At 36.5% G+C, this 27,749-nt stretch overlaps 1 protein-coding gene across 1 annotated transcript in view; it reads left to right on the plus strand.

The window, feature by feature from the left end:
- Positions 1–81: 81 nt before the first annotated feature.
- LTN1 (listerin E3 ubiquitin protein ligase 1) overlaps positions 82–27,749 on the plus strand; it is a 31,025-nt gene continuing 3,357 nt past the window's right edge. The window contains exons 1-26 of the mRNA XM_051779752.1: positions 82–243; positions 1,876–2,079; positions 2,396–2,494; positions 3,499–3,729; positions 4,658–4,710; positions 5,138–5,318; positions 5,953–6,126; positions 7,203–7,393; positions 8,730–8,874; positions 9,622–10,407; positions 10,850–10,891; positions 12,103–12,295; positions 14,062–14,301; positions 15,270–15,423; positions 15,693–15,843; positions 16,545–16,746; positions 17,673–17,832; positions 18,002–18,106; positions 18,367–18,509; positions 20,383–20,518; positions 21,622–21,766; positions 23,282–23,495; positions 23,770–24,007; positions 24,792–24,866; positions 25,703–25,889; positions 26,328–26,499. Of these exons, the coding sequence (XP_051635712.1) occupies positions 202–243; positions 1,876–2,079; positions 2,396–2,494; positions 3,499–3,729; positions 4,658–4,710; positions 5,138–5,318; positions 5,953–6,126; positions 7,203–7,393; positions 8,730–8,874; positions 9,622–10,407; positions 10,850–10,891; positions 12,103–12,295; positions 14,062–14,301; positions 15,270–15,423; positions 15,693–15,843; positions 16,545–16,746; positions 17,673–17,832; positions 18,002–18,106; positions 18,367–18,509; positions 20,383–20,518; positions 21,622–21,766; positions 23,282–23,495; positions 23,770–24,007; positions 24,792–24,866; positions 25,703–25,889; positions 26,328–26,499 (4,663 nt within the window). The 5' untranslated portion in view covers positions 82–201. The remainder of the gene's footprint in view (positions 244–1,875; positions 2,080–2,395; positions 2,495–3,498; positions 3,730–4,657; positions 4,711–5,137; positions 5,319–5,952; positions 6,127–7,202; positions 7,394–8,729; positions 8,875–9,621; positions 10,408–10,849; positions 10,892–12,102; positions 12,296–14,061; positions 14,302–15,269; positions 15,424–15,692; positions 15,844–16,544; positions 16,747–17,672; positions 17,833–18,001; positions 18,107–18,366; positions 18,510–20,382; positions 20,519–21,621; positions 21,767–23,281; positions 23,496–23,769; positions 24,008–24,791; positions 24,867–25,702; positions 25,890–26,327; positions 26,500–27,749) is intronic.

Raw genomic sequence — 27,749 nt, forward strand, 5'->3', positions numbered from 1 at the left:
GTACGAGGAGGCCGCAGCTCCGTGAAAGCGCCACGGGAGGCTCGAAGTCTCCGCGCGTTTAAGATCGACGGATTTTTATTCTCCAAAGGGTTTTTTGAGCTCAGGGTGTCCCCGTCACCCCGGCCCCGCCCCGGAAGTGCCGCTCGCTCCCTGTCGGTGCCGGCCCGTCCCGGTGCCGCCGCCGCCGCCGCCGCCGCCGCCATGGGGGGGAAGAACAAGCAGCGAACCAAGGGCAACCTGCGGGTGAGCGCGGGCCGTGGGACGGGGAACGGCCGCCCCCGGGGTCCTCGCTCGGCGGGGCCGGGGAGGGCGGTGCGGCCCGGGCCTCGGGGGCTCGCGGGGCCGGCCCCTCCGGCTGCCGTGGGCCGCCGAGGCCCAGCTCCGGCGGGGAGGCGCCGCGGTCGTCGGGTCCGGTGGCGGTAACCGGGGCCGGGGCCACCTTTGGGCCTGAGGCGTGCTTAGGGGTGTGTGGCTGCTGTCGCCGTGGTGTTTGTACGGAGAGGGGCGGCGGTAGGGGCACGTAACTACAAAATCACCGCGGGGCTAAGTTCAGCAAAGTTCAGCGTGGTTTTCTGTGGGGAGTCTTAGAATTCACCTGTTTTGGTGTCTCTGTCTTGCCACCAGGCCAGTGGTGGTGTGAAATCTGTCCTATGTGGTACTCTCTCAGGATGTGTGCGAAACCTTGCGTTCAGGTTCTGTAATTCCTCCGTGGATTTAGAGAAGACTAGAGAACACAGCACAGCATGTCCTTAACAGTTGAGGGATCACATTCAGAAAAGATTATTTAAACCCCACAAGCTCACGAAACTGCAACTGCCATTAGGAAGTAAAAGGTGTTTGGAATATGAGGTATCACAGAGAACATTAAAGCATCAGTCAATTGTGGGCCAGTCTTTCCAAAGGAGTATGGTTGTAATAAACATGAGCCAATGGTACAGTGAGCAACTGGGGCAAACTGGAAGAGATGCTAAATTCGAAAACGCACGCTGTAATACTAACTGGTATTATCCTGTTTTACATATGCACCCTTTACTCCATTCCTCTAAATCCTTTTTGGCCACTTTGTTACTGGGAGAATGTTTTGTGTATCTGCTTTTATTTTTCCCAGTGATACAAATAGCATTTCCTGGGAGCCCTTATTAGCCCATGAGAAGAACTAGGAAAAACGAAAGTATTGAAGGAGGATAAATAGTTTCTTAATAAATTGTTTGCTTACAGAAGGACTTTCCTGTTACGCTGTTTTGTGTGTGTATAAATCCAATAAAACTTTCCATAAGTTATCATGGATTGTGAGAAAAGGAAATGCTGATTGATAGAATCAGAGAATAGAATCACAGAATGGCTTGGGTTGGAAGGGACCTTAAGGCCATCTAGTTCCAACTGTCTGCCATGAGCAAGGTTGCTCCGAGCTCCATCAAACCTGGCCTTGAACACTTCCAGGGATGGAGCATCCACAGTTTCTCTGGGCAGCCTATGCCAGTGCCTCACCACTCTCAAAGGGAAGAATTTCTTCCTCATATGTCATTTAAACCTACTCTTGGTTTGAAGCCATTCCCCCTTGTCCTATCACTGTAGTTCCTGACAAAGAGTCCCTCTCTGGCTTCCTTGTAGGCTCCCTTCAGATACTGGAAGTCTCCCCAGAACCTTCTCTTTTCCCAGATGAACAACCTCAACTTTCTCAGCTTGATTCTAAAGCGAAGAATAATTTTCTAGGTCAAACTTCTGTGTTTAAACCATAGGTGGCCTTTTGTTTGTGAGACTTATTTTAATTAGAAGGTTAATCGTACAATATAAATAGGATCATCATGTCAAATGCATGAGGCATGCAAAATAAAATTAAATACATCATTGACCACTGTCCCTGTTTTTTGTCAGCCTTCTAGCAGCGGCCGAGCTGCAGAGCTCCTTGCCAAAGAACGTGGAACAGTGCCTGGGTTTATTGGCTTTGGAACATCTCAGAGTGATCTAGGATATGTTCCTGCAATTCAAGGAGCAGAGGAAATAGACAGCCTTGTGGATGCCGATTTCCGAATGGTGTTGCGAAAACTTTCTAAAAGGGACATCACAACAAAATTAAAAGTAAGTGTGTCCTTTGTCTCCCATAATTCTTTTTTTTTTAATTGGAAAACAATACAGTTTTCTTAAGGATGGGAGAGGAATATGTGAACATAACTAATATTAATTTCATATTGGTAGATTTGCTAGAATTGCAATCCAGAAGTTATCTTGGATAACCTCTAGGAAGGTCCATCGTGCAGTTATCTCTACAGATGCTCAATTACAAGAGATGAATTGATTTTTTAAAAAGAGAGTTGCAGTTTCAGGTATAAGCTGGTAAATTACAGAAAATATCTGTCTGACTCCTTAAGTCATTCTCTTGATATTTTGATTTTAGGCTATGCAAGAGTTTGGGACAATGTGCAAGGAAAGAGAAGCAGAAGTTGTTAAAGGTGTTCTTCCTTACTGGCCAAGAATTTATTGTAAAATTTCACTAGTAAGTACTGAAGTATTTAAATTAGAAACATCTCTGTATAATTCCTCTCTCTGGAACAACTTCCAAGGTGGTCTTTATTGATGTTATCTACCTTTATTGGAATTACTGACTTGTTCTAGGAAAAACATGAAGTTGAAGGAAATTATTGTTCTTTATTGTGGAGATATTTCAGTTTTGGCAGTGCGTGAAATCTTGAACTTTTGGGTCTCTGGGCTTTATTTCATTGATGGAGGTATCTGTTGTTAGATCTTTGTGTTTAAAAGATGGTAGGATATTTCTTCTCAGGAAAAGTTCTTTTATGTACATTCTAGAATGGCTAAAGAGACTGTTTAGTTAATATAATTATAAATCTTTTTGACCTGGGACTAATATCTGACCAGACTTAAAATTAAAAAACACCCCAAACCAAACCCAAACATGGAGGACCATGGGTAGCCAGATAATAACTAAATTTTTGATATATTTAATACATTTTAAACTCTCTGGACTGGCTACTCTTGAAAACATGATATGGGACAGAATGGGTCACTATTCTTATCCATTAGAGCAATTCCTAGTGTTTCTTTCAAGAGCCAAGAGCCTAGAAAATCATGATGTTCTAAATTCATATGCAAATAAACAATAATGATGCAGTGTTTCTGTAGACTTATGGTAGTTCTAATTCAAAAGATGTCTTTGAGGTTTCCTGTTTCTCTTGCCTCTTGTCTTTCTGTTAAATGTTTGTATAAATTGGAAACAGATACTGTGGTTAGGGATATTGGGAAAAGGTTACAACTGTGAGTGTCCAACATTTTTGGGAATACGATGCTACTAAGTTGTGGCTCTCCCCATACCTAGAGATACCAAGACTTTATTGTCATTTGTGTGTATTTTCAAATCTAGGTAGCCCAGTTAATCACAAAAATGGCTTTTTAATCATCACCTCTGCTTTGAAGTATCTGGCATCAAAGGTGCATTTCTTAAACCAACAAACATTAACTTTCCTTTCTTTTTTATTCTGACAGGATCATGATCGCCGTGTTCGAGAAGCAACTCAGCAATCTTTTGAGCAACTGATTCTTAAAGTAAAAAAACACTTAGCTCCTTACTTAAAAAGTATCATGGGATACTGGCTGATTGCTCAGTGTGACACTTACTCTCCTGCTGCTTCTGCTGCAAAAGTAGCTTTTGAAAAAGCTTTTCCTTCAAGCAAACAGCCTGAAGCCTTAGTGTTTTGTAAAGATGAAATTCTTAATGTGAGTTTATACTTTTATGTTTCTTTAAGGCTTTGTGTATATCAACTATTATTGTAAATTTAAAACTCATCCTGGTCCCATCCATTCTTCACTGTTAAATTTCTTTCTCACCTGAAACTTTGATCCTGTGAAGAGAATATAGAACAGTGTGGGTTGGAAGGGACCTTAATGATCATCCAGTTTCACTCCCCTACCATGGACAGGGTTACCTTTCACTATCCCAGGTTGCTCCAAGCCCCCTCTAACCTGGCCTTGAACACTTCCATGGATGGGGCAGCCACAGCTTCTCTGGGCAACCTGTGCCAGGGCCTTACCACCCTCACAGGAAAGAACTTCTATAAATAATATAAAAGAGTATGGTAATAAGAAAACTGTGATGAACACAGAGGAATCAATAGTGAATTTTCTTGTGTGCATTTCTATGTAATGATGCTCAGTCAACACTTAATGTCACTGACAGATGGAATAAAGATGCTGGAGTACTTCAGCCGCAGTGAAAAAGGAATAAAGAATGCTGAGCAGTCTTTCAGCATCTACAAGTTTAGTAATGACTAAGGTTAATGCTCTTATGCCAGTCTTATATGAAACTGAATTGACTGGATTAAAAAAGTAAAAGATTGCATTGCTGGCCCATCATACGCAAACAGAACTATTTTTGTTTTCCTCAGTTTGGCTTCTTTGTAGCAGAAGCACACTGGCACAGGGCTGCAACTTATGAAGTGTTATGGAGCTTTAATTCAAACAGCTACTATGTTGATCATGAGTCAATTAAATTATTTTCTTTTTCACTAGCTTGTCTAAAATAGACAGCTCAGAGGTTGGGAAATTTTATTGTAGAGCTGTTTCTGAATGATGTATGGGACTATATTGTTCACATATAAATATTGCATTTCTTTGTGTTTATGTTTGTTGGGTTTTTTCCCCTTAGGTACTTCAAGATCACCTTCTGAAAGAGACAGCTGATACACTCAGTGATCCCCAGTATGTTTGCCTGCTTTAATGTGTATGGTTTAAGTATTGGTCTGTATTGGGTTCTCTGTCCCTGGAGGTAGTGGATTTAGTTTTGTTTCAAGAGGCAGAGTATTTATTTGAGTCCAGTTCCTAGTGACTTTCTTTGGGAATTAAGTTTAAATGCTTTTGAAAGTGTTACCAGTTATCTAATTCTTGTTTCAGCTGTTTTAGGAATAGCATTTGTGCTTAGGCAGAATATGAGATGACTTGAAACTCTTTTGAACACTTCATAATGTAATTTAGAACCTATGGAAAGTTTATGTATTTACATTGCTAGCACCTGAAATCAAAAGAAGAACACAAAAAAACTGAAGACAGTTTAGTTTAGAAGAACTTGGGAAACCTACTGATTTATTTGTTGTTCACTTTAATTTCTTTGTTTGTTTTGCCTTCTGAGAACTGTTCCAGAAGAAGAAAGGGAAGCCAAATTTTTTCGGATTCTGACCTGTTCCTTGTTAGCTTTAAAAAAGTTGCTTAACATGTTGCCCAAAAAAGAGATGCATTCATTAGAGGAAAAGTTAATGTCGCTTCTGTCCCAAAACAAATTTTGGAAATACAGCAAACACAACATACCACAGGTGACTTCTTAATTTCTTCTTTATTTTGGTTGGTTTTAGTTAAAGGTGATACACTTAACCTAAAGAAGTATTAGTTGCTTGTATTCTACAGGAATGAACTTTGCACTTTGCTTATATTTGAAACAGCCTTCAGGTTTCTAGGCCTTAAATAGACAATATTGCTCTAAAATTTACCCAGCAGACCAAATTGTTATTTCTATATCATCATGATCTACTTCTTGGCAATCTGCCATCATTTAAAATTCATCTAAAAGATACAAACTCTGTCAGCTTACTGATTGTGTTCTTAGTGGTTTGGAATTTTCAGTTTTTAAACCATTTTATTGGTCTTTAATCTGCTAAGACCAGTAGTGCACAGAGTGGTGAACTGATGAGGTAGTATTTTTTAACAAGTTTCAAGTTGCTTTTGGAAAAAATGCCTTTTGAGAAGTATATTAAAATACAACTGAACGAATTGCTGTAAAACGTTTGATAAGCCTGTTTAATAATTGCTTTATTTTTCTTTAATAATATTTAAAATTTTGCTGATATAATAAAATATGGGGACCAGATGTAAGTTATGTTGACTTTAAAAGGAATGTTATAAACTACATGTAGTGACAAATTTTGTTCTTTTTCTTGTGGTCTCTGTCAGGTTCGCTCAGCTTTCTTTGAGCTGATTTCTGCTTTTTGCCAGCACTTACCTGAGCTGGTGAGAGCTGAAGCACCAAGAGTTTGTCCTGCTGTTCTTCTGAGCATTGATGACAGCGATGCAGTGGTGTGTCCTGCTCTTTGGGAAGCTGTACTTTATGCTATCACCACTATTGAGGTAATGGGGAAAACTAAGAGGCAGATATTTTCCTCAAACTTAACTTTTCACCAAGTTCTCCGTATAGAATTTGGAAGAAGAGCTTGACTGGGTTTTCTTTATGATTAATAACATGGACTCCTCAAGGCTACATACTCCTTCTTCCCCTAAGGGTTTCAGTGTAACTTTATTGTGTCCAGCGTATTTGAAAATTAGAGTTGTTTTATGAGTTTAATTGAATTAACCTGAATCCCTTTCATTAAATGTAGTTACTAGTAAGTCAAATAATGTTTAAAACCTTTTTCTTGGTTAAAGACAGTTTAAAAAAATGACCTGCAGTGCATTTTTGGTTTGTTTGTTTCCCCTTCAAGTTTAAGGGTTCTATAGCTTTTCCTTTTTTTTTTTTTTTACTGAATTTTAAGTGAAATACCAGATTTGAATTTATGAGCAGGATGAGGTGTTACCATAGACTGGGATGTTTTGAGACCTTAATAATGAACATCTGTTTTGTAACTGCTAGTATGAACTGTAACAATTCGTGTGGAAAAAAACCCCCAAACTATATTTGCTTGGCCTTTTATAAATATAGGTATCTGGAACTGTACTGAGTATTATAATAAATATAATAGATCAGATGGCAAAAAATTTTGGGGAGGAGAAAGTGCCAAAGTATTTTGTAACCATCAGGAAATTTTTGAAGAGAGTTTTGAAGTGGGTGATGCTTCTAAAGTCAGTATCACTTGATAATGAGAACTTAAAATTAAATACTGGGCTAATTACAATGATGACTTTTATGAAGCATCGTGAAAGCATTATTAAAGAGAAGCCTTTGATTCCAGCTGGCTAATAAGGAAGGTCAGTTGATTTTAAGCAGTGCAGAAATATTTTTGTCGTGATAACTTCTTAAATTCACAAGCTGAAATAGGGAGAAAGTGATTTTAAAAAATACTGGCAAGAGAGTAACTGAAGAGAATTTAAATTTTACAATAACTTGTTTCAGCTACAATATGGGGAGGCAGGTTAAATGTCTAGCTTGGGAGTTCTTCTGAGGCAACATATTCTTGTTTGATTTACAGAAAGTGAATTTCTTTCTATAGGACTGTTGGAGTCATGTAAATGCCAAAAAGGGAGTTCTGCCAAAGCTGTGGACAGTGCTTCGAGAAGGTGGACGAGGGCTGGCTACTGTTATATACCCCAACCTCTTACCCTTCATTAGCAAGGTACCTCCTGCTGTTATGAAACCGAAGCTGGAATATTTCAGAACTTTTTTCGGCTCTTTAATTCAAGGGTATGAACCACAAATTTATTTATTTGGAATCAATCTCTTTTACATTTGGAAATAAGAGAACTATTCTTCTTCAAGCTTTTAAAAAGGAATGAAAATAATATTTTAAAAATTCTTTTAAATATCTAAAACTAGAGTCAGTCCTTTGTGCCTGTTCCTGTCATCAGAAATCTTCAGCTTTCCTTTTGATTTTATTACATCTTCCTTATATAAAGCATTCTTGTCTTTCTTTGTCAAAACTTTGTGTTTATTCCGTGACAAATTTTAAAATGAGAAATTAATTTAAAATTAAGTGACTCTTAAGAATCAGACTTTTCTCACCAGTGTGTAATTTTTACAGTGGTTATTGGGGATTAGCATTGGGATAATGAAATTTCCTGTATGCAGGAACCTTAATTCTTATGATACTGATTTTTAAAGGATTGAAACTGCTATCACTTTTTGCCTTTAAAATGCATCAAAACCAACCTTCTGTCAAATCTCATTTAAATAGATACATGTGCATTGTGTACTCAAAAGCATAGAGAAATTATTTTATGAAAGACTAAAATGACATTTATTTAAACAAAAATCAGTTCTCAACTGATGTTGGTGTGGCCTGTATCAGAGCTCTTGGAGAAGAGAGTTATGTATGGGTTGGTTTTGAAAAGTGTGTCGAGTGTTATTACAGGTAGTAAAATGATGACCCTGAGATTGGCTCAGTTGGTTAGAGCCAATCTCAGGTTGTGAGTTGGTTACAGCCACCAAGGTTGTGAGTTTGATACCCATATGGGCCATTCACTCAAGAGCTGGACTTGGTGATCCTTGTGGGTCCCTTCCAACTCAGAATATTCCGTGATTGTAATATTTCTCTGGTAATTTGTGTGATCTAATTTTCGTTAAAAAGCAAACGAATTCCAGTTTTTCAAGCTCAAACTGGTTACTGGTAAGCTGGCTTTAGGTGGCTTTGTTTTCTTTTTCTTACCTGTAATGACAGAAAGTGACACTTTGTGGCGTGTGTAGAAAATTGCAAAGGAGTTTTGACAGCCAGCTGAAGCATGTGAAGTATGCTTGACTGGATCTGGTTCCTCTATTTACATAGATATTTCTTTGTGAATGCTAAGACTGGATGAAGAAGTTATTTTAATATAAGTTATATTAATTGCCTCAGTTTATTGACTCTTTAATTTGAATTTATTTTCATCTGACTCCTGTAAATGATTCTATGATCCTATATTCTCATATTGGTGTTGTCTGGATCAGAACAACATAACAGAGGGTATATTCATGGCGTTCATGTGGGGTTTCTTGGAAGCACAGTTGCCTGAGTGTGCCCTCCCTCTGATGTTGCCTCTCACAGGTTGTCAAGTGAGCGGGCAGTAGCCAGCCCTTCAGAAAGTTCAGCAATTATAACTGCATTTATGGAGTGTCTGTGCTTTGCTGTACTACAGAAAGTAGAAGAGGATGACCAAACCCAAATTCATCAAATGCTTATATCTGACCAGGTATTTATTAGAAATATGGAATATTTTTGTGTGCACATTTAATAATTACCATTATTATTAACTAACGTTATTAATATTTTAATAACATTAAAGAAAAATGTGAAATTTAGGTGAGGATTTACTTCTCTGTTGAAAGTTTCCCTAGATTTTTAAAATCACCCAGGTTGGAAGAGACCTTCAAGATCATCTAGTTCCACCATCAACCCAGTACCACCATAACTACCCCATAACCACATCCCCAAGTGCCACGTCCAGACACCTCTTGAACACTTGTAGAGATGGTGACTTCACCACCTTCCTGGGCAATGTATTCCAATGCCTGACCACTCTTTCAGTGAATTTTTTTTTTCTTATGTCTGGTCTGACCCTCCTCCGGTGCCATTAAAGACCGTTTCCTCTCATCCTTTTATTTGAGACGTGGCGGAAGAGACTGACCCTCACCTTGCTACAACCTCCTTTTTGGCAGTTGTGGAGAGCCATGAGTAACAAAAATAATGCTACTGAATTTAGTAATTTTTTTTCTTCCTATAAAATCATCCTTTTAACTGTGCAGTTTAAATTATATTTAAGGAAAAAAAGACTATCCTGTATATTTTCAACCATGAGTGTTCGAGCTTGAGTAATTCCGGTATTTTTAGAATTGCTTCTGCAATGTTTTTCAAAATTATATAATTTTGTGGCATGACAAAGAATAAAATGATTTTTTAACTGGATCACTGTTCTTTAATAATTTTTTTTTCTTTATAGCTAATTCCTTTCACCAGTGCTGTTCTTAAAGAGCCCATGTTACAAAGTGGACCATTATTTTATCAAATAGCAGAAATGCTGAGCTCCTGGGAAGCTAAAGCAGAACTCTCCAGTGATGATGGCACAGATGAAGTTTTCCAGAAACTGTTGTCAAATTTTTGGGACCATCTTTTAAAAATGTGTGTACTTCATGTTGATAGATTGGATGCTGATGAGAAATCATTGTTTGCCATATCTAGTATGCTAGAAATTCTTCAGAATCCAAAGAGTGCTACCAAACCAAACAACAAAAAATTTCTGAAAATCAGATTTACAGACGAGGATGAATCTGAAAGAAACACAGAGAATGGAAAGCTCACAGAAGTGAGAAAAGGTGACTCTGGAATACAGGCTGACTTGCAGCATAGTTCACATCTAAGGAAAGAACCTTTAGAGAACTTAGTCTGCAACCTTGCTGAGCTGAGCATTGTGTATGTCAATGAACAGAAGTCAGAACAGCATTTGAAATTTCTCTCTGCCCTGCTCAACTCTTTTTCCTCAAACAGAGTTTTCCAAGTACTTTTAGAGCAGGGAAATGATGCAAGCCATGCTCAAGCTGAATCCCAAAACAAAATGAAAGCTCATAACAGAAGTCCATCTGTACAATTTCTGTATATGAATTTAATAACTTGGCTGAAAGAAGACTGGAGAAAAGACACCCATTTCCTAGTTGATATTTTATACAGTGTGCTTCGGTGTTGCAACAGTAATGAAGAAAGGAAAATCATTCTTGATGATTTAGCAAAGGTATGACTTGTGCATTATGTCATTAATTTTTATCAAAGTCATGACTTTTTGTGGGCTGTTGTTCATTAATAATCTTACATTGGCACTGCCATATAGAAAAAATTCTACATGAACTTGGGTAAGATCAATTTAAGGAAAGTAGCTTTAGGAAAGCTTGACATGACAGTGTTGGAGTGAAAGGTTACGACATCTGTTCCTTTCTGTATGGTAAAAATCATTTAAAAAAATGAACATCAGAATTTCTCTGCTTTTACTTCTCTATACAGTGTAGTTTTATACTAGTCATTGGTGGCCCTTCTTTTAAATGAAATCCCTTATTGATTTTGTTACTGAAATTTAGCAACTTCTACTTAATCCCTGCAGAACAGTTAAAATGGTATTAATGCTTCCTATTCAGCAAAAAAATTTGTTAAATATTGTGGAATTTTGATTTTCTTTTCAGATGGATCTGAAATGGATTATTTTCCTCCAGATAATTCAAAAGGTACCCCTTAATATTTAATTTTTTTTTGTTCTTGTTATGCGTAGTTTTGACTATTTCTCTGGTGTTAGCTTTGAGACTCACATGTGTTTGAATGACTTTTTTTTTTTTACCTACGTAGTGATAATTTCCATAGTTTGAAAATCTTACATTAATAGTTTCAGAGTAGTGTTTGTTTTAAATGCATTTAAATCTGGAGACAGTTTTAAAAATGAAATGATGATACCAAAACAAAAGAATCTTTGTGCCTTCTATTTTTGGTCAGTTTGCTTTTTGAACCAGAGGGATTCCTGATTTGTTGGTTATCTGTGCTAAGCTAGAGAGAATGGAGCTGGGGATTAGACCAATAACTTAAATGATCTTTTATATCATAACCCTTAAATGATGCTTACAAGGAAAAGGTAGTATTCCATTTTTTTCACACCCAATATTGAGACTGACATTTAAGTTATTGCATGGGATGCAATAGGAAGTGTATGACAAACTTTTGGACGAAAACTCATTTTTGTCCAAAAATAGACCACAGTGTCTTCCCTCACACATGCTGTGTATTTTAGGAATACTCAATTTTTATGATTTTGTAACTTAGAGTGCCTCATCACCAAAATAATGTTTTTGATTTGTGACCCTCCATTTATTTTTAAAGAGATTCAGGTACTGTAAATGGATTTTATGTTGTAAGTAGGTTTTATTTCAGCCAACTTGGTCATCCGAAAGTTATTTTTGTAATTCCAATGTAGGAATTCCCTGGGCTCTATAGTTGAAGAAAAGGAAAACGAAGCATTTTCAGAAGGTGACTTTTTTTGCTCTACAGCAGAGGTCTGACCTAGCCATAAGCTGCTGTCTCTGACTGAAAAGAAAGCTGGGGGGATTCTTGCAGATGTAAACACCTGAAGACTTATTGTTTGTGACAGATGATATGATTCCCACTCTATGTGTAGGTTTGACATAGTAATCTTATGCTTACTTAGTAATAATAGTTAAAAACAAGTTACCCAGAAAGTTGTAGATGCCACATCCCTGGAAGTGTTCAAGGCCTGGTTGGATGGGGCATGGAGCAATTTGGTCTAGAGGAAGGTATCCCTGTCTGTGGCAGGGGGGGTTGGTGCTTGAATGGGAACATGGAAGATGCTCTTTAAGGTCCTTTCCAATCCAAACTATTCTATGGTTCTATACTCTTAAGAGATTCTTACAATTATTTTCTCGTGATTCAGGCATGCTCAAGCACAACAAAACTTTCCTTAGTCTCTGACTGGCTGAAGGGAGATACACTTGGAGAAAGACTGGTGATGCTGGCAGATGATCTGTGCCACCTGTGTTTAAAACCTAGCACAGCCTCATCAGACTCTGCCTCTTCAGAAAGGTGGACCCTCCTGAGCTTGGTGCTGTCACAGCACGTTAAAAGTGGTAAGCATGTATAATCCTTGGAGTTTGTGAACTGTAAATACTCCAATCCTTGGAGTTTGTGAAGTGTAAAGCGTAAGTGAAGTGCACTTATGCACTTATGCTTTGCAAAAGGTTGAAAAGAATTTGAGATCTTCCAGAATACTTAATTTGGAACATTTAGGCTTTCTACTTGTGCTTCATTTGTTGGTTTGAAGTTTTTGTTTATTTCTTTTGGGCTTTCTTTTTTTTTTGGTCCACATTGCTAACCAAAGTCAGTGTTTAAAGAACAGATTCAAATTCAGATTCAAATAGGGCTGATTTTCCAGTGACTTTTGCTTTGTGACTCTAGAGCTTGGGGGTACTGCTGAGCTCATTTTCTGCTGGGTGACCTGTTTTTAATTCATATTGGTTGAAGCCTAAGAGGCTTTCAGGAGCTATGGTGGTTCTTGGCTTAGTGATTTAGGCCAAAATAGAGTATGTGGACTTTCAAAAAATTTTTTTAAATCTCTTATCTCAGTTTCTCAAGGTAAATTGCCATGGAGGAAATGAAAGAGCCTTTCATGGATCAGTAGCCTATCAGATGATAAGAATTAAAGGGGAAAAAGGATAAATACTGAAAGGAAGATAATTGTTTCTGATAAATTATTCAGAGTAATCAAAATTGAAACTTCACAGACCTGTAGCAGTGTGTTGTGATACTGAATGCTTAACTGATATAAGGACAAAAGAAATCCAAAACCAGTAAATATCACAAGTATACAAGGGAAGAACCAACTGTAACTGTAATGATTCAGTGATAGGCTTTGAGCTGTTAAAACTCAAAAAGAGACCTTCAGTCATCGTGGTGGTTCCCTGTAAGTGGCAGGTTGTGCTCAGCAGTAAATAAGGAATGCAGGTTATTAGGAGCTGCTGTGAAAAGAACCCAGGACAGATGACATGTAGTCAATGCATTGAGCATGTAGTCAGTGTCTGTAATACTACCTGTGGTTTTGGTCACTGCAATATTCTAGTTCACCTGTATGCTTTTGAGAAAAAGTGTGATAGAATTAGAATATGCCCAAAGAACGCTGGCAGGGATGGTTAGACAAGCAGTGGCTTCTGGTTGTAGAGGCAATAAAACAGACTAGAATTTTTCACTTGCAGTGAAAGTTATTAGGGATGGGGTTGTGCTAAAGAGCTATAAAATCATAATTTGTATGGAAAATGCAAATAGGAAGAAACTTTTCATTGTTTCTTTCAGTGGAAGAACCTGAGTTGCTAACAGATGTTTAGATAACAGTCTTGAGGGAAAAGTACACTTCTGCATCCAGTTTAGAATTAAATAATGGAACTCATTGCCACAGGGTGTTGTGGAGTTTGAGGATAAATGGGATTGGCCTGCTTGGATCCCACAAAAAAGGAGTCAAGCATGTTCACAGAAGACTGGTCTGCTTGGGGGTAATTATATGCAGTTCAAGTGTAATCTTGGGCTCACAGTTGATTGTCAGAAGCTAGGAAGGCATAAAAGGGGGAGGGATCAGTCTGCACTTGCTCTATTTTATATACCTTTTTTGAAGTTGCTTCAGCTGGTTTAGAGAGGAGATAACTGGCAATGTGAAACTTTGGCTGGGTGATCCTTGATGTCTGTGAAATAAGAGAGTATACATTAGAGTGAAACTGCTTTGCACTTTATTTTGGTTTCAGAATCAGTAAATATTAACCAAATTGGTCCATATTAATACGACGTCTTTGAATGACCATGTTTATCAAGAAATCAAAGCATGCTGTTGTTTTCCTCTCCCCAATAGAATCATTGATTGATGAAACTTTTATTGAAAGGATTATTGATAAACTTCAAGCAGCTCTATCTAAAGCAAAGGATCTTTCTGAAGCTGGAAATACTGAACCATCAGTATCTTTCATCTGTGATGTAGCCTCAAGCTTTTTCAGCTCTGTTAAAGGGTGTTTACTGATGCCATCCTCAGAAGACCTGCTGCTTACCATCTTCCAGCTGTGTGCTCAGAGGCAGGAGGCAACACACTTAACAGGTAATCTAGAAAAAGAACTTCAACCAAACTTTCTCACAGGTGATGATTACGTCTGAATTCTTCTTCTTCATGAAACGGATTCAAGTATGTAATAGAATACTGAATTCACATACATTGAGCACTTGCAGCTGTAACTGATACAAAAATTTATACTTTAATTTACAGTGCCCATAGTTACTACTAAACATCAAGTCCTGTACATCTCTTTACAAGGATTTTTAAACTTCTTTGATGTTAACTTTGAGGCTGTGATATTGCACACTTTTCGGAGTGTTATGTAAGTTATTTAAAGTCTATGAAATACAAGAAACGAGCATTTTTTTGGTTCATTTTGTAGTGTAGGGATTCTGTGAAAAAATGTGTGCAATCACTTCAGCCACATGTATTTATTCTGAAACCATTTGTATTGGTTAAGTTGCCCAGACAAATTGTGATCCATACCTCTTTAGCAGCATCTCATGTTCAGACTGAGATCCTCGTTTATATTCTTTGAAGGCAGAATTTGAGAATGATAAATTTGTACATGCATTTACTGACATCAACACAAATAAATACAATGTTTCAGAGTTGTCATAGAAATGAAGTAGGACAGTACTAGCTTGAGAACCACTGCTGCTTTGCAAATGACTATTGATGCCATGAATGTTCAGTATTTCAGTAAAAAGATCTGTGGTTTTGAAGACCATGTGGACATATTGTAGTAGACAACAGGAACATCACTTATTCTGCATTAAATTAAATTTTACCTGTGTGTCATAGTTAATTTAAAATTGCTCTGCAACAAGAGAGATGTATATTTGCCCTTTATAGTTCTTCCATGTAACCACATAGAAAAGAGAATGGTTTTCCTACTCAAGGACCTTTAGACATGCTGTCCATGTAGATTGTAATTAGAGTTTACCTGTTTGTGGTGGTCTTCTTGTCCATTTGTTATTGTTTTGTTTTCTTTTTTCTTTTCCCTACAATAGATTTACTTGTATGCAAATTAAAACACACTTGGATGTCTGGTGTAAATTCACTTGTGCATCAGCTTCAGAGCACACACAAACAGAGTACCTTTTTGATTAAAGCTGCACTGTGGGTCAAGAATCAAATTCAGTCTTCCTCTTTGGACGTTAAAAGGTAATTGGGATGCACATGTCTGCTTCATAATATGTTGTTCTTCTCTAAAACAAAGATCAGTGCTATACTATTTTTTATTTAATGGTCATTTGTATTGCTGAGAGACTTTTCAGCCTGTTGAAGGTGGTGGGCAGAGCAGAAAACCACCACTGGTACAACAGGTATAGAGCGTTGGTACAACATATAGAGCACTGTATCAATGTAGAATACACAGCTTGCTTTTACTGGAGAGTGCCAAACTTGTTTGCAGTGTTTTCTCCTTTTCTCAGTCTTCAGATGTTGATCTCTGCAGTTAGTGATTTGTTGTCAAAGCTCATGGAAGCTGATGGACAATCTGGATACCTTGTGAGAGCTTTTGTTGAGCACGTCACACCGAACAAAACGGAGTGGGGGAAGTTGCATGAGTCTCTATCTACTGAGGTATGGAAATGATAATGGGCTTGCCTGGGGTAGTCAATCTTTCCTCAAGCCTCTCTCCCTTAGGGTGGTAAGCACTCTTTCTTCTGACATGGCACTGCAGTTATGAATACCCATATGTCTGTGCAGAGGTTCTTTTCAGCCTCTATCCGTGAAAAAGACAAAATCTCTATGTTTATGGATGCATCCAGTACTACTGGAGAAAATCAAAATTACCCTTTTCTGCATGAAACACAAGCAACTTGCTTAGAAATTCTGGAATTTTTTCTGACAAAATGTACATTGTGAAGATGTACTTTAATTCTTCAAAAAGATTAATTTTGTGAAAGACGCCAATATCTGCAGAGGAACGTGGTGTGCTGACTATCAACAAAATGCTGACATACATATAGTAGAGAGTGGGAAGGACATAAATTTCCTATCCAACCACCCAGCTTCAGTAAACCTAGTATTTCTTGTAAAATATGTAGAATTCTAAAGAAACATATTTGTTTCTGAAGCAGCAAGGCAGTTTCAAATTACTGCTGTACATTTAGGTTTTTTAATACGCTGGAGTGGGTCACTGTGCTTTTATTGTCAATTTATATGTTTTGTGGTTATTTTTTAGTAATTCTGAATTTTCAAGATTAAAGAGATCATAGCTCTTCTGTGCGTTATTAAAATGCCAGTTATTTGTTCACACTCTTTTTATGCACATATTACAGTGGATACACAAACCTCTTTTGGAAGGAAGGCTTAGTATGAATTGTGAACCTCTGGGATCAAGTGTCAAGCTGTGTGACACAACTAAACTTCCAGGCCATTTGTGTACTTCAGCCTTATTAAGTAAAATGGTTCTTCTTGTGTTGGAAAATGCTGCAGTCCATGGAAATGATGATACTGAAAGAAAGAAAATTGACAATATAAGTAAGTTACAATCGTAAAACTTAAAGGAATTTTATCTTATAGTAGTTGTAACCTGGATTGATAATTAGAAATGCATAGTTAAAGACTGGCTTACAGGTATGAGAAATTATCCTTTTACCTTTTGTTGTTGTTTTGTTTCATTTTGTTTTGTTTTTTTTTCTTCAAGTCTCCTTTAAAAGTGTAAGTATGTACAAGTGTAGTGTTTATATCCTTGGGACCTTTTTTGATTATTTAAATCCTACCTCACCAGAACTTTCAGCTGGGAGATGTTTGAATTTTTAATGAGCTTCAGATTTGTTCATTCCCAAAACACACAGTGCATTGGCATGAGTGGTCAATAGGAACTGTATCCCTGCCCTGAGGGTTTAGCCATAATGTAAATATAGTTTGAGGCAGCATATTTTCTTAATTCCACCAGGTGGAATGTAGTTTCTTTTTATTTTTAGAGTGCTCAAATGAAATTAATAATTCTATCTCCAAAAATCTCACCATGATGAGAAGTGTAATTGCTTAGTGTGGGTCTTTGTAAGCTAATGAAGGAACCACATGCTAGCTCTTGTCATCAAATTTGTTTGGTTTTCTTCTGGACTTAGATCTTAATTGTCTTGTCTGCAAGAAGTATATGTCAAAAAAAAAGAGGAGAATAGAGAGGAGTTGTAATTTGTGTCATGCTTGCTTGATTTGCTTTAAAATTTCTTGAATATCTAGAACAGATTACTGTAGCTTTTTGTTTTCTTGTATTTTATGGTACAATGGTAAATATCCAGTTCATGCTCTGAAGCACTTGAGATTGTGTGTAAATATAATACTTTTAATGCATTAAAAACATTAAAAAAAACAACAAAAACTTGACTTGAAACATCTTGCTTATGCACTGAATATATTCAGCAGTCATTTGTAAACAACAGTTTCTGTTGTTTAATTAGTTGCAGAACTGTTGTACTCCTTACAATGGATTGAAGAACTAGAGAATCCTCCTTCCTTACTTCTGGAATATCTTCATATGTTAGAAGAGATGCACATCACATACAAGAAGTTCAGTACACTAAGTAATACAGCTAGTCTTCAGCAAACTATATTTGATAGGTGAGTACAAGTAAAACAACTCTTAACTCTGTCTTCACATTTTGTGTTGTATAGAGTATTAAGTGCCACTATATTTCCTTCTCTGTGTTGATTCAAACTTCATCCAAATGCTTTTGTGGTGCTCTGAGCATCTGTATATATTAACCAGGGTCTTTCCTCTTCTTTGAAGATCAGAGGAACATGGAAGACTGTGGTCCTTAACCGTGGCTAAAGTGATCCGTGCAGAAAACACTGTATCCTGGGAGAGGAGAGAACTTTTTAAGACAACAGAAGGGTATCTTAATACTGCTGCCTCTAAACTTCCAGTTTGTTGTGAATGTTGATAATGTTAAATAATCCTTATTCTGACAAATGACTACTGAGGACTGAAAATTAAGTGCTATATGTGTGTGGCATATGAAAGTGAGACTGCATTTTAGTGTGTGGGATTAGTTACATCAGAGGATATTAGATCACTATGAAACAATTTACATTTTGTTTCCTAGTTAAATTTTTGGGTTCATTTCATTCTTGATGTTTTGCTTGTATTAATAGGTTTCTGCCATTAACAGAGGGCAGATTGCATACACTTCAGTGTTTATCACCTTTCTTAACTGAGGAAGAAAAGAGAGAACTTGTCTTCCACTGTGTGGCTAAACTTATGACATGCACACAGACAGATCTTTCCAGCACTGATGGTTAGTATGTTCTTACCTCCCTCAGTCTAGTTCATTAGAATTTAAGAACGCTATTTTGTAATAATGTTTGCTTTTAGGTAAAATGTTTTAACTATAATATTATTTTTTCTAGAAAGAAATGTTTTCTCTATTGCATATTTCTTTCAGACAGTTTTCTGCCTTATTCAGAAAGTATGAGCTATACTGCCTGGTACAAAATTGGAACTAAAGGGCTTAGGCTGAATTGTTAAAAGCATTTTGATATTGTTGTACTTCTCACGTGGTCTATCTTATTTAAACACATCTGTAAATATCAAAGTTTTCAGTTAACCATTTAGGCTTTACACAGTATGCAAAAATATTACTGTTGTCAACTGGCAGTGTCATCATTGTCTTCAGATGCTTTGGCAAGAACTCTTTCACGGTTTACATACAATTTTTGAGTAGTTCCTCCAGTGCATGGCATACAGTGTACTCAGTCAGAACTGCTCTACATACACCTACAGCAACTGTGGAAAAATTACTTAAGAGGTGATTGAGATGTGTTATACTATTGCTTTGAATATACCCACTTAATTTGAGTCTATATTTTCACAAACTTGTTGCTTTTCAAGAAAATTATTTAGAAATGGTAACACACATTTATGAATTAGATGTAATTTAAAAGTACTTTCTATTTTTTTCCAGTACTGTTTTTGTATGTTTTTGCACATACTGTTACTGATCAGTCTGTATAAAAACTGAAATATAGGTTTTGTCTTTTTTAACAGGACTGTGGTTCCTTAAATTGAAAAAAACACCCTATCTTTGGTGACTTTTAACTGTGGATATCTGTCCCTTGGCAGTGTCCTCAGGATTTCAGATGAATTCTTCAAATGGATGTCCTTAAAGTGTGAAAATTATCAGTGTTAGTGTCATGCAGCAATTGAGAAGAATCTTAAAAATCCTTCTGCTGTGGTAGTTTCCCTAACTCTTACTCTTTGAACTTGGTTAAGCCTTCTTGGCTTTCTAAGTGAACCAGTGAGGCAAAAATTGTGTCTGTGAAACTCTAAACAGAGTAAAATGGGAAAAAGAATCCTCACTCCTCATATGCTGTGGAGTGCTCCTTTTTGTAATCTGCATTTCCTTTCTGCTGCTTCACAGTTTTCTATGGATTCCTGAGCAGACCACATATATCCAAATTCACATTAAATGAGACATAGGCTGTTGGCTTACCATTCCAATGGTCTTTTTCTTTTCAGGTCAGAAAAGTGCTGGTAAAGTTGTTGTAAATTGTTGCTCAGCTGTTTAGGTGAAGCAGGGGTTTGGTTGGTTGGTTTTGCTATGCCTTTGTGGTACGTTGCCTTATTTCTTTGTCATCATGCTTGTAGGAAATGTTCATCTTCTCCAAGAAATCGAGATAAATGCAGTTTTTCTTAAGAATGGAAAACAGTACTATTGCAATGGTAGTACTTCACTCTGAAAGTAAAAATTAACATTCCAATGAGAAATCTAATTAACATACCATTAATACTAGAATTCCCAACTCGCAGTTGCATTTCCTTCACTATCTGTCCAAATTGTTGCTTAGCATACTACATTTTTAGTAACACAAAGAGATTTCAATCTTAGCAGGTATTTTTCTTTTTTTTTAATTGTATAAACTATCAATTAACCTTCTAGAAGGTGGTTTGTGTTTTTTTTTTTTTAAAGTTTGCGTTGGATATAGTATTTCTGATTTAACAATGGCATCTGTGGATTACATGTTCAAAGAAGAAAGCTTAGGTATTATCCAAACTCTTATGATGTTAATGTTACAGTCAAATAAAATGATTCAGTCATTTGACACACATTTTAACATTTGTTTTGTCTTGATAATTAAGACTATTGAATATGTATTTTTACTGTATTATAGGAGCATTTGGGTGTCTTTCCATTTTGAACTCCTGCCTGAATGACAGAAGTGTTGATTGTGATCATCTACTACCTGGAATACTGAAAATAATAATATCTTGGAAAAATGATAATGAGGACAGCTTTCTCTTTAGCTGGTGGGTGCAACTTGGAGATAATTTCACTTTTTTTCATTTCTAAGACAAGCATTTAAAAATACGGACTAGTTATTAACTCAGACAAAATCAATCTGTACATTACAACTGCCATCCACTGTTCTATTATTACATATTTAAACTTTTGTAGAACTGCATTCTGTAGTTTCATACACCTGTCTTTAGGTATTTAATAACTCATACTGCAGAAAATTACCTGGATGGTTGAAGACTGGGAAACTAAGGAGTTATTTAAATGCACCTAGATGTCAACTGTTTTCAAAAGCATTTAGAACTGAACAGCTTTTGTAAGTGTTGCTGGATATCAGTTCTCAATTCTGATTGCTTATTTCAGTAGCAGGAAGAAAACCTGGATACCAGAATTAGATGTCTGTCTTTTAAAATTCTGGACCCAAAAATGTAACTTGAAAAGCTTCCAGCAAGGAGTGAAGATATACTAACGTTCATTTGTCTTGACTATAGTGAGAAAAATCCTGGCAATGAAGTCTCAGAATAATCATAGAACCATAGAGTGACCTGGGTTGGAGGGCACTGTAAAGTTCATCTCATTCCACGCCGCTGCCAGAGGCAGGGACACCTTCCACTGCACCAGGTTGCTCAGAGCTCCATCCAACCTGGCTTTGAACACTTCCAGGGATGGGGCAGCCACAGCCTCTCTGGGCAGCCTGTGCCAAGGCCTCACCAATATCTAATCTAAACTTATAATGTACAATATTTGGACACTTATAATGTACAGTATTTGAAGACTTGAGGGCTTATATTTTTTCTTAAATTATTAACTTAAAATTATTATTTTCCTTGCATTGATTTAAATGAAATTGCTAAATTTCATAGGTTATGTAAATATATTACTCGAGCAAATGTGTAAATTTTAGAAATTTATGAATCTGTAATTTAGGAATCTTATGTAGTCTTGGCAGCTAATGTAGCACTCAGCCTTTGATAGACAGAGTATCAAAAGCACATAGGGCAGAGTGTGGTGGTGCCAGACTAATTTGTCATGAGAGGAGGAGTGAAGGCAAGGATATAGATACTCATGTCTGCAACGTGAAGGTACATAAGCTTTGGCTATATTTTTATTACAGCAATCTGAAAGAAACAAGTGCTCAGTTGCTTGGTTTGAACATTGAGATGATCCGTTACTTTCCCTTGTTGCTGAAGTATTCCACAGCTCCTTTGGCTGATAGTGAGTGGGACTTCATCATGTGCTCCATGCTGGCTTGGTTAGAGGTAATGTGAAAGCATCCTCACTTTTGATGTGGTTATCTTTTTTGATCATTCCCTGCATATGGCAGGGACACTTGTAATCTCAGTTTAACAAAAATTTGACACAATGTTAAAAAGAATTGCATTAAGTCCTGTGTGTGTTGGGCTTTGTCAAAGGTCATGTGTAGTTTAAAAGCTGTACTCTCCTGTTTCTTATTGTATATTGAGATGAAATCAGCTCACTCTTCAAGTAAGATGGTATTTAATAATGTCATTGGTAATTGGAGAATAATTTTGAAATATGTCTGTTCATAGAATCATAGAATCGATCTTGTTGGAAGTGACCTCCGAGATCATCAAGTCCAACCCTTGATCCAACACTGCCGTGGTTACTGGACCATGGCACTAAGTGCCACATCCAGTCTCATCTTAAAAACCTCCAGGAATGGTGAATCCACCACCTCCCTGGGCAGTCCATTCCAATGTCTGATTACTCTCTCTGTAAAAAATTTTTTCCTAACATCCAACCTAAACCTGCCCTGGCACAGCTTAAGACCGTGCCCTCTTGTCCTACTGCTGGTTGCCTGGGAGAAGAGACTGACGCCCACCTGGCTACAACAGATGTTGTAGATCTCTGTGTTGAAAAATAATGTTCCTTTAAGACCAAAGTCTAACATGATCCATAAAAATTAACTGAATAAAAAGCAGTATCTACATTTCAATGTCTAACTAATCACATGAAATATCAAAATTATATTCTAGCGCTGCTAGGAAACAGGTCAGTAGTCAGCTGACTACTTCCTGATTAAGCAAATAAAGATACAGAATCTCTCACTCTGTTATTATGCACTTAGAAGGGCAGGCTGGAAACTTCCATGTGACCATTCTTGCATGTGCCTCAAAACTATCTTTTTTCTTTTTTTTTTTTTTAAATTTAAAAAACAAATAATAAACTTGTGTGAAAATCTTGTGTAGACTAAGTGCTTGGGAATATCTTTAATTTATAATGATATTCCTTTTTGGGGGAACTAGTAAGAAGAAAAATAAAAAAAAGAAGAAATGTTGGGGGAAAAGAAATATTCTTCTAACAGCCTCTTCAATAATTTCTAGCTTTTAATAGCATGTTGTCAATTCCCTTTTGCAATTTGGAAATGCAAATATGATATTGGTAAAGCTTTTATGTTTGAGAGAGAATAGTGAAAGCACTTCACAGATCAGTTTTGTCTCATTGGACTGCACAAGTGTTCCAGGTGTGGTACATTCCCGTTTGAATTTTCTTTCTGTCATTATAAAGAAGGTTATATAATGGAAGCAGTACAGGATTCTAAATGTTGGTGAGACTTTGAAATTAATTTCAGGAAGTCTTACTAGAGTATAATTTACATTTTTAAACACAGCCCGCCACCCCAAATAATTTTCAAATGGTCCTTGCAATTGAATCTTTGAACTTTTGCTTTCTGGTGTAGACAGGGAATGTGAAGCATACTTTAAAGCAAATTTATGGTTAAGAAATCTTTCTCTTTGTTTATTTCTTCCTAGACAACAAGTGAAAACCGTTCCCTTTATCATGTCCCGCTTGTGCAGATTTTTGCTTGTGTTAGTTGTGACTTGGCATCTGCCCTTAGTGCTTACTTTGAAGCTGCAGCTCCTGAAACTACTGAAAATCTCCCTAAGAACTTGCTCAGTGAATGGAAAGAATTCTTTTCTGAGGGAATTCACAATTTGCTGTTACCTTTGTTGGTGAAAATCACAGGCAAGTATATGGCAAAGAGGGCAATAGCCAGGCTGTTCTGAAATAGAACTGAATGGGCTGTATTTTTGAATTTATAGGAATGTTATGTCAATATAGTTTATAAAAACTCAGATTTTTTAACACTTACATGCTAATTAGGAAAGTAATTGCACTTAACCTACTGATTCTTAAGATTAGATGGGTGCTGCTAAGTGCAGTTTGAGTTATTTCCAGCAATGCTTGTTTGTGATATCATCCACACGTTTTGCATCACGGCTTCTCTTGTTTTATGTAGGAGAAACCAAAAATGCATCAGAAGGTTCTTTTCAGAACTCTGTGTTAATATCTTTGGGTGAAGCTCTAACTTACATATCGAAGGACCAGTTGTTAAACCATAAACTGCCACCGAAGTTTGTTGCAGGCCAGAAAACAAATCTTCCAGATAATCTCCAGACTCTGCTGAATACATTGTCTCCACTGTTGCTTTTTCGGGCTCGACCTGTACAGATTTCTGTCTACCACATGCTGTATAAGTAAGAATCAACAAATTTTGCACTTCCTTCACCTCTCACCCCACCCTTTATTTTTTAAATGTGCTGTAGAACATGCACTTATAGCTGCATGTTTAGCAAAACCATTATGGGCAAAAATTCTTAACTGGGCAATTTGTGTTCTGTATTGGAGAACAGTATATAAAACTATGAATGCTAAATTTAATTGTAAAAGCAGACTTAGTATATACTGAGAAATTTTACTGCAGTACATGAAGATACAATTTTATTTTCTTTATCATAGTTAGATAGATATCAGTATCATAATTGTAAAGCTATTTATTTTTACCCCAAAATGAATCCTAAAATGTAAACTGAAGTGTTCCAGGTTTGATTAGCATCTGACACGATCATTAAATAGTATGACCTTTTTATTTTCACTAATTTAGATAAGGCATTAAGAAAGTGAATAAAAATAGGTAGTATTCTTGTGAACTTCTTGGATATCTCTAATACCTAAAGAGAGAATACAGAATTTGAAAAATAAGATGTGCAATAGCTTTATTCTGATAGAGAATTTTATTTTATTTTAGCATGTCTCAGGAAATGTAAGAGATCTGGAAAAGAACTGAGCAAGGCTACGTGCTCATTCATGTCACTTATGAACCCTCTTTGCAATGGTGACATGTCTCTTAAAGATTCTGTGTTGTTGTTAAGGAATAATTGCCATTATTTTATTGCCTGTCAGTAACACATCACATATATTAAAATAATTTATTAAAATTATTTAAAAATTAAATATGATTTTCTTTCCATATTTCTATAGATTAATGCCTGAATTGCCTAAATTTGATGACGAAAATCTCAAATCCTATGGTGATGAAGAGGAGGAACTGGCATTGTGGGTATTTTTTCCCTCATTTTTTAAGACTGTTTTCCATATTTTTAAAATGTGTTCTAAGATTGAAATGTGCAGTAGTCATCTGTCAGAAGAAGTTAAAAGAAAAAAATTACATGGCTATGACAATAGGGTCATAAATATTTAAAATATTCAATATAATTGGTTAAATCTGCCTTTGCTAAAACTGCAGGCAGTATTTACAATTTTTTTGGGGTAAAGTTACTAGACTAAGTGCCATAGATATGCTTTATATTGGAAAATCTTGACAGATTTTTACTTTTATTCAGAATGTGTCCATCTGCACAGGTAACTTCAGGTATTTGAAACTCCAAAATCAACCTGAGTGTTTTATACAGCTTGAATCCAATAAAATCTATGGTTTGAAGTGGGTAACTGGTTAAAATTCATTTTATAACCTCAGCCCAATGATTAATACCTTTCCTAACTGTGGATCTGCAGAGGGCTTTTTAATCCAAACCCAGCAGTGATTAGGAGATCCATTGTTCAGTTGCTCCTTTGTTGGTGTGATAAAGCAAGCAAAGCAGCTATCTGTGATGTAGGTTAAATCATCTCAGCCATAGACCCCTTCCAGATTAAGCAATCAGCATTCAGTTTAAATTTGTCTTGTAAGAAGGTATAAACACCAATTAAAAAATCCCTATATAGTACTGATGTGTGAATTTGAAAGTAAATTTTCCTGTAATAAGAGGCCCCTTTTTATGTTCTGCATGCATGGCTTTCCTACCACGACTTTCTAGGAAGGCTATGAACATAAATTCAGTTAATGCTGTGCTCAAGATTGGAGTTTACTATTCCAGATAACATTTTTTCTGTAGATCACCTCCAGCAGCTCTTATGTCTATCCTGGCCACTCAAGAACTCTTGCTAGAAAACATCCTGGAATGCATTCCAGTTGGAGAATTTGCAGTTATTCAGCCCCTGAGTGATGAGTTCTGCCTTGTTCTGGGATATCTTCTCACCTGGAAGTTAACATTAGCTTTCTTCAAAGCAGCTTCTTCTCAGGTAATATGTTCAGTCTTTTCATTTTAACTGAATTTCTTAAACTACTTATTTAGTTTGAATCTTGAAGTTTCATCCACCCTTCTTATTAATTATGTAATCCTACCTCTTGTTTTTGTGGAATTGGTGAAATTCTGAAAGCATCCCTGGACTTAAGATTTCTGCACTGCTATAGTTGAGGGTGGTAATATTAAGAGGAATGAAGAATTAAGATTCATTAATAGATGATTCTTTCTTGCATTTTCAAGCAAGCTTGCTACATATTACGATCTTCTAATCATTCAAAATGGTGCAGAGGACTAAATTGCTCTTCTGAACACTTGTTCTGAATCACAGTCTTGCTTTTCTTCCCTGCAAGGACATATTTGTATCATGTACAGAATAAGCTATATTTATAAAGTGTGTTTTGTATTTTTTGTGTATTTTTTTTAATGGTACCAGCTGCGAGTTCTCTACTCACAATACCTTAGAAGAACTAAAAGCTTGAACAAACTGCTTTATCACTTGTTCAGGCTTATGCCTGAAAACCCTGTCTTTTCTGGGCCAACTTCAGAAGTTTCAAATAAGGACACAAAAACCTTCTTTACTGAAGAGCTTCATTTAGATGTTAAAGGTTAGTAAACATTGTATTTGTGTATTTGAGAGAGCTGTTATATTGCAGAAGTTTAAATATGTTTTTTTTTGCTTAAAAATACTTATTTAGAAAATCTTACCTATAAAACAGATACAGAGAGACAAATATATACATATGTTTGGACATCTTTGGCTAACACTCCCCATTTGAAACTTTATCAAAGTTGAAATGTTTATCAGAAAAATCAAGGACAACAAAAAACAGGAATAATATGTTGCTACTATTGAAATCTGAATGTAAAGATTCCAAAACACTAAAAATGTGTGATCTATTCTGGGACCATTGCTTCTAGATATATCTTTTTAATGCTAAATAGAATTTCCATTTTTTCTTGTGTTTCAATATATAAATACAAAAAATTAAAAAATACTTTAATATATATATTTTAAATGTTTGAGACGCGGTGTTGTTTTTTTCATGCTGTTCTGAAGACCCAGTTAATCAATGATGATGAAAGAAGATACACTGCTTTTTTTTTAGCTGAGAAACATGAAAAAGAGTATTAGTTTTTAAAGTTACTTCACTGAAGTTTTTATTTTATGTACTTGTGTAGGTATAAGCAAAGAAACTGAGTTTCCACTTCTTAATTTTTTGCTTCAACATCACTATGTTGCAGAACAATTTATCTGGATGACAGTTAAGAAAGAATTACTAACATGACAACCCAAGGGAAAGATTTCCCTTATCTCATTATAGAGTCAGTAAGGTGGAAAAGACCTCCAAGATCATCCAAGTTCAACCTTTGATCAAACACCACCGTGCCCACTAAACCGTATCACTAAGTGCCCTGTCTACTTGTTTTTTGAACATGTCCAGGGATGGTGACTCCACCACTTCCCTGGGCTGCCTGTTCCAATGCTCAAACACTCTTTCAGTGAAGAATTTTTTCCTAATATCAGTCTGAACCTCTGTTGGTGCACCTTGAGGCCATTTCTATGCATGAACACTGCAAACCTCAGCTGTTCTCCAAACATCTTATTGCTTGTTCGCTCCAAAGTGAGCATTTTGTAATTTCTATAATATAAAATTATTCTTGACTTATGATAGTCCACATGTGAATTTTGAGGTGTGAAGTATTAAGCTAAGAAACAAAGAAACCAGCCTAGGGAAGAACAGCTGAGTCAAACAAGCCCTCAGAGCAGCAATAATAGGAACATGTATGTGAAATTCTGGTTACCACAGTTCTTTTGAGATCATAATTTTTGTGTGTGGTGTGGAGGCACCAACAT

The sequence above is a fragment of the Manacus candei genome, unplaced genomic scaffold (assembly GCF_025592945.1).
Source record: "Manacus candei isolate 608988 ecotype Guabito, Panama unplaced genomic scaffold, ASM2559294v1 h1tg000014l, whole genome shotgun sequence".
In the NCBI taxonomy this organism is placed as follows: domain Eukaryota; kingdom Metazoa; phylum Chordata; class Aves; order Passeriformes; family Pipridae; genus Manacus; species Manacus candei.